This window comes from Benincasa hispida, chromosome 6 (genome assembly GCF_009727055.1).
Source record: "Benincasa hispida cultivar B227 chromosome 6, ASM972705v1, whole genome shotgun sequence".
NCBI lineage: Eukaryota > Viridiplantae > Streptophyta > Magnoliopsida > Cucurbitales > Cucurbitaceae > Benincasa > Benincasa hispida.
The window spans coordinates 9353908-9361360 of record NC_052354.1 but is presented as its reverse complement, the minus strand read 5'-3'; the positions used below and the strand labels follow the sequence as shown (position 1 = coordinate 9361360).

Sequence of the window (7453 nt, the reverse complement as noted above, 5' to 3'; positions counted from 1 at the left end):
TGCCGCCTTCCAGTATTCACCGACGCGGCTCTGTTGACCGTCATTTCGTGGCCCTTCCCCTTTCTGAACTTGATTGTACCAATCTCTTTCTCTCCATCCATCTTCTTCTTTCCATCTCTTTTGATTCCGTTTTTCCTGGGGAGATGATGATGAAGGTCATGCGGTGTTGTTCAATTGTGAGGTTTGGCGACCAATGTCAAGAAAACCATTTTTAAAACCCCATTTTGTTTTCAAAGAATATTTAAAAATTAAATTATTTGAGATTCTGGACTCTTTCTCACTCCTCTTTCCATTTTTTCGTCCGTTTTTTATTTTTGTAGTTTCGCCTCTTTATCTCAGCCGTGTGTGCCCTGAATTCTCGATCTTCCTAATTTTTATCCATTTTTAATGATTTTTCCAGCCAAACCCAACAAAAACCTAAAACTTCTCCAAATGGTCGATGCTACTGTCGTCCTTAAACAGTCCAAGATTGTCATCGAACTCTTCTAATTTTTAACATAAACCTTTTTTTTTTTTTTTCTTTTGAATATTTGTGAATGGACAAGTTTTACCTTCCCTAGTTTAACATTGATCAACTAAAGAGTTTGATTGCAACTCTTAGTAAACTAGAGGGGGTTTATCGATCAAATTAAAAGGTAAGAGGTGTGATAGTAACAAACCTCAGGGGTAGTTTGTGCAATTTTAGGTAATTAAATAATTAATTAATATATCAACATATTAACTAATACTAGATTAAATTTATGACTAAATTAGTTATTCTTTTATATTTTTTCCTCAAAAAAAATTATTCTCTTACATTTAATTAATCAATTATTTAAAAGATTATTCTCTTAATTTAATTTAATTAAGTAATTATTTAATTTTAGTTTTATGTATACAAAATCGATAAAACAAACACATAAATTTAATTTCCAAATATAAATTATCTTGTACCTCCAAACAAAAACATTAATTACCGCATACATTTTCTAAAGTTCAAACCTCAAATATTTAATATTCATTTCCATGAAACAATACATGGATCCGAAAAGAAATTGTAGAAAAAAATTATTTTTCTCCTTTTATTTTTTCTACAAAATAATTGCAACCATGGTATTAAATCGACATATCGATATTTTCATCAATATTACTACTTTTTTTTATGGGTTCAATATTTACATGAGATTTGAATAAACATTCCCATTATATTGCACAAAATCCATGAAACATAACAAAATATCATTAATGTACAAATATAAATAATATACATGTTAACTTGTTTAAAAAGTGTAAAATATTTATCATTAAAATATTTATTTTATTTTAAGTAATTAAATAATTAACTAAAATATATGAACATATTAACTAATACTAAATTAAATTTATGTCTAAATTAATTATTCTCTTACATTTAATTAATTAATTTTAATTTAGGGAAGTAAAACTGTTAAAAATATAGCAAAATTTTAGAACTATCAAATATATTTAATATTCATTTCCATAAAGAATACACGGGATCTAAAGGGCTGAAAAGAAAACATAGAATTTTTTTTTAAAGGTATTGTAATTAAAGTGTCAAAGTGTGGGGTCGAAGAATCAAACCTCAGACCACGAGTGATAATATGAACACTATGCCAGTTGAGCTACACTCTTGTTGGCAAAGAAGGAAGATTAATTTTCTCTTTTTTTCTGCAAATAATTGAAACCATGGTATCAAATCGACATATTGATATTTTCTTCAGTATTGCTACTTTTTTTGTATGGGTTAATATTGACACGAGATCTGAATCAATATTTCTATTATATTGCACAAAATCCATGAAACAAAAAAAAAAAATTCACTAATATAAATATGATGTAAATAATATACATGTTAACTTATTTAAAAAGTGTACAATATTTATCATTAATATAAATAGAATTTATAATTTATTGCTTTTATAATTTTCTTAGAAATATCTATCAATGTCAAAATTTTATTATCAACATTTCAGTAAAAATAAGACCTCGACGTTTTAATTGACATTGCTTTTTCTTTTTTTTTTTTTTTCTTTTTTTAAAAAAGATCGACATTGTCATTTTCAACCTTAATGGCAAACAATAGAAAGTTTATGAGATGGAAAATTAGTTAATCAATCATTTAGAAGTTTACTGAAGTTTTCTTCATATGAATATGGGTTAAAAAAAAAATGCTTAGGTGCATCTTGACAACACCTATATTTATGGATCTCATCAGATTGTCCAATCATTATTTACCATATTGCAAATTCTTATTACTTCTTTTTTTGAAATATTGAAATTCATTTTTCATGAGTGCGATGATTAGGGGTGTTTATAGGTTGGGTTAAAAGACTTTTTAGATCTAATTCAATTATTCGGGTTGTAAATTTATTCAACCCAAATAACCCTTATTAAAAAATGAACCAAACCACCATGAAATATTTGAGCTGGTTCGGGTTAATCAGATTGTTTATTTAAAATTTTGTTATAAAAAAAAAAGCAAAACGTAAATATGTAAAAATCTAATTTAATTATTTTTATATATTGAATTAAGATTAACTACTCAATTTCAATTTATATAGTAAAAAGTTTCTTTCAAAAGTGCAAAGAAACTACTTTTAAGAGTTGTTAAAGAATAAATTATTCAAAAAATATTGAAATTAAATAAAATTAAATCAATATATGTATAAATAATTGTGTTATAAGTAACAAATTTTTTTTTTTTAAAGGTAATAATGAATTCAGGTTGATTCGAGTTGATTTGGATTTTATATTAAGTGAACCCATGAACCAACTCAACCTATAAAATTTTTATTTATTTGAACCCAACCCAACCCAAATTAGTTGATAACCCAACCCAAACTGCACGAGTTGGATTGTTGAACACCCCTAGTGATGATTGTGCGATGCATAGAGATAGATGCTTCTTAAGATGCACATAAGTATTGCTTGACTAAATTTGAAGGACAAAAAAGATATCGAAGCTCGTTATTAAGCCCTACAGCAAGAAAAATCGATTGAACTTTTCTTTAAAGTCTTTGTTAATAAGTTTAGTTTTAAATTAGACTTATAATTTATCTTTAATACAATAAGAATTGAGAGATATCTGAATCGCAACCTCTCCTGGTCATGTCAGTTGCGATATGCTCGCAGACAATAAACTCATAATTAAGTATATCTATTTTTACTATGTAACATGCTTTACACATTTTTTAATACAAATTTGGTAGGAGGATTTGCAATTCTAACCTAATATATATATATATATAAATTACTATTGATCTAGGTTGCACTTCTGACATGCAATATGCTTTAACTCGACCCAACATTATCACCAACCATCAAATGACACTTCCAACATTAAAATTTCTTTTTTTTTTTTCCCCCAAATGAATGAAGGCTTTTAAAATCAAATAATCAATTTTCTTAAGCAAACTAACATATTATGAATTTTTCGATTTAATCTTATAAGTGATAGCATGATTTTTTTGGTAAAAGAACTACATTCCCCAATAAGTAACTCAACTCTCCATAATCCATTAGCTTAAGTGTGACATATATACATAGTTTTAACTACTATTATTTCTCAATTTAACGTGATATAAAACAGAGAACAAATCGTTCAAATGTTCAACGCTGTATCTACCATATTTACCCAAACAAGTTTATAGAGAGTTGTGATAATTACTTATATATAATCATACCAAAATGCACATCAAGATTCTGATTTTGAGTATATTTATATTTTTCATGATGGCGTTAAAGAATGAAAGTTATTTTTGTTGGTTTGATTGGAAGTTTTTGTTTTCTTTTCTCTTATTTACTGTTATTATTACCTACTTCAGCTGCAGCCTTAGCAGCACGGCTCAACATATCCGAAACCCAAAGCGCACCCTTCGCAAAGTAGCTGCTGTTTATTACAGCATTACCTGCTGCCATTGCGGCTTTCCCTGTCACTGTCACCGCCACCACAGCCGCTGTTCCAGTTACTGCTGCAGCGGATCTGGTGATATCGGAAACGTGAAACTTCTCGTCGATGTACTTAACGGTTTCCATGCCAGCATGAATTGTCTCGGTGAGTCCAATCCTGTTGCTAAGCTCATAAACTTTTGCTGCTGCTGTAGCTGAGACTTGACAAGAGTCATCAAAAGCTTTAGCCTTTACAAGTGCATCTTTGGTTAAAACATATCCCTTTGATAGCATTGTTTTCACTACTTGTTGAGCCATAGTTACAGCCTCCCCTGGTGTGTGAACAGAATGCATTATTTCTGTCACCTGATTTTCATAAAGAGAAACTTAGAGAGATCAATTCAAAATATTGTGTACAAGCCAGAAGATTGACCCAGCAATATGTAGCGAGTAGGCTCAGGATGTGTTACGGCACGTTGATACCTTTAAAGAACGAGTACCTATGTATTTACACTTACCATTAAGCTTGTATTGTCGTTGGTTATATGTGAATGGCTGTTCCAAGTATCTGATTCATCTATGTATGTTCCCCACCGCGATATGAACACACATTGATCAAGGATTTCAGCCCCCTGGAACATCAAAATCAGTAAATGAACTGCAATACAAAAGCTTACAAGAGATATTTGAAGATAACTAATTTTGTTGGTTACGCCGTACGCATAGGCACTTGTTTCGAGAGAACACATAATGTTCAATTTTCTTCTAAAAAGGTGAAATGTGGATTCAGAGTTCAACCCAAGCCCCTAAGATGTAAGGATGGACCACCTCAAACTTAGAAAGATTTATTTGATATCATTAAAAGATGAACTGAATCATAAGAGTTACAAGAACAAATATCGATTAGTCATGGCTCATGGGAATGCTTGAAACTACATATGAAAAGTGATTCAAATGATTTTCCCTCTAATTCCAGCAAATTTAAGTAATTGCATATTGAGTAAGTTGGAGAAAATCAAACATGTTGAAAAATAAAGAAACAAAGAGGAACGTAGAAAACTTTCTTTAAAAGCAAGAAATTTATAGACTCCGAAAATGAAATTGTAACATCCCGAGCCTAGGATTCAAACCATTTCTTGATTAGTGCACATCATCCTTCTACAAAGGCCACCTCCTCCTCATCCGCTCACCCTAAAGAGTGTATTTGTGTGATCACGTACATCATCGATGCACATGCAAGTGAGCAGAAACAAAAGGGAAGTACTGTACACAAATCTATGATAACGTAAGAAAGAAGAGAAGCTAGCTATTTCAAAATGAAGGAGCACAGAGGAATCTCAAGTCAACCAAAATCAAATAATCCTCAAGAACTTACACTAAGCAATATAGCAGTTTCCAAAGCAAAAGCATCTCGGAAGGTCACGTAAGCAGTACATGCATAATCGCCCGATCTGTTATTGCAAAAGAGAACATTTTCAAGTAGCTTGGTTTTACAGCTAATTGAAAACTGCAGCACTAAGAAAATTAATGTAGACTTCAGAGGTAGACTCATTATCAGCCCAGTTTACTTTCCTATCATTTCTGAAAAGTTCACTCTTCTTTTTACTACTAACCACAACAGCAATAATGAATAAGAAATTCAGATCTTGCAAGTTTATTCATTGATTATTGAAGCTTCAGTAAGTTCCTAGGTAAGATCTCATAATTCAGCATAAATCTATGACGTGACGGAGACGCCTCTTGTTGGAGTTGATGAAACTAAGACATTAGCATACTGATACAAATTGTTTCAAAGCTTTTGATTTGTGTGTGACAAGCTAATGGTAATAGGTTCACATATGATTATAAATCGTAACAAACCATCAAGCCAGGGGATTTATATTTTATTCACCTGAGGATTTCTACGTGCTCGACCGCGCCACAATGGGAGAAAAAATCATAAACATCATTCTCTGTGGCTTTAGGTGACAAGCTTGTAACTTCAGCAGTATAACCCTCACTGTACATTGTTTCACGCAGCTTTCTATGTGGAAAACCTTAATTGGAGCAAAATATAACCTCTGGAGTTTGATACCAAAAGAAAAAAGAAAAAAACAATCTTTCACCAGCTTGTTTAGAGAAAACTGAAACACCAACAAGCCCTAGACTTCATATTCATAAAAATCAGCCTTTTCTCTTTTCTTTTCAGAACCTTTTACCCCGAACAAAATGTTTCAACTTGGTATATCATGTCTCTGACAATCATAATAATAATTAATGGTCCAAAGTTATAATTTATCACTTGCAGGCTTATCCCAAAAGTGTTGCTTCTAGGTTAAGATAACTATATACAATTGTGAATTCTTTTATATCATTAAAAAACTAAGTCTCTATAGTAAGAGCAACGCAGCTGGTTAAAGGGAGAGAATATGAACATTGGGGAAAAGTGAAGAAAAAAGGAAAGAATGAGAGATTCCCAGAATTGTTGAGCAAAAAGGTATGAAGAAAAGGGGGAAATTACAAGCAAGAGCAAATCAATCACACAAAAAAGATAAAAAAAAAAAAAGTTTAAAGAAATTCCCAAAGTTAATCCACGACCCAGATCTTGAAATGGAAACCTAAAACAAACCCATTTGCCAAAACAATCAAAGAAAGAGATAACAACATAGAAATTGAAATGAAAGACATGAAAATTAAAAGAAAGGGTAAAAAGTTAATGGAAAGTTCTGTGATGGCGTACCTGTTTGAAGGTCAGAGAGAAGAAGAGGAGAGGGGGCCGAGCTGAAACCTGAAAATTAAGCCGACATTTTTTTGTCTTTGGTATCAGTTTGGTTGGTGATGGTAATGAAGTTTGTTTTGAAAGGAGCGTGTGAAGCACGAAGGATTTGGATCGGAGCGTGTGAGAGACTGTGATTAAAGAAGGTATGGATTTTGGAATGAAGTCATCTTCTTCTTTGGGAGTTTTCTGTTGGCAGAGAATCCCCGCATCATCAAATTCTGTAGCTTTAAGCTCGTGCTCTAGTGTAACAGAATACGGCACCGTTTTTGTAACTGATACTTCCAAATCCAAGACTTGGAATCAACCACTTTTTTACAACTCTCGGAAAATAATCGAACATTCGACCTCTAAATCTAGGAAGAAAAAGCGCTGAGCTAAACTTACTTTAATGACTGAGAATTAACTTAAATCCCTATTAATTTACAATCTAAAAAACCAACGATGATAGACGCGATACTTTTTTGGTATTTAGGTTTTGAATGTAGTTTTTATTTAATCTAAGGCAAAACTATGAAAGAATCAAGAGAACATGTGTCCCCTTGAATGATGAATTTTTTACATATATGTATGTTGTTTTTCCTTTAAAACTAATAAATTGTCTTTGTTTTAATGATAGTGTGGGGCATGGAAATCTGCCCCTTGGTCTCGGCTTCGACACCCGATGGCCTTAGTACTCCTTGCATCCCCTGCAACCTGACAACGTCATTCTTGAATTTCTTGAACTACTTCTAAGAGTGAAGACTATCCTCACAAACCTACATTGATCCTTTCAGCATGCTTTATTCTCATTCACACACTTCCTAGGAA

The 7453-nt window shown here is 31.7% G+C and overlaps 1 protein-coding gene across 3 annotated transcripts; it reads right to left on the bottom strand.

Moving 5' to 3' along the window:
* Nucleotides 1-3523: 3523 nt before the first annotated feature.
* Nucleotides 3524-6878, bottom strand: LOC120080202 (binding partner of ACD11 1). Of its 3 annotated transcripts, none has more exons than XM_039034778.1 (5): nt 6608-6878; nt 5780-5924; nt 5264-5339; nt 4407-4520; nt 3524-4254 (listed from the first exon to the last, which is right to left on the bottom strand). In XM_039034778.1, the coding sequence occupies exons 2-5, from the start codon at nt 5893-5895 to the stop codon at nt 3796-3798; spliced, it is 765 nt and encodes a 254-aa protein (XP_038890706.1). In that variant the 5' UTR covers nt 5896-5924; nt 6608-6878; the 3' UTR covers nt 3524-3795. The 3 variants fall into 3 exon arrangements, with proteins under 3 accessions (XP_038890706.1, XP_038890704.1, XP_038890705.1); XM_039034776.1 differs by having other exon boundaries at nt 5780-5948; nt 6608-6876; XM_039034777.1 differs by lacking the exon at nt 6608-6878 and having other exon boundaries at nt 5780-6601.
* Between the last annotated feature and the right edge of the window lie 575 nt (nt 6879-7453).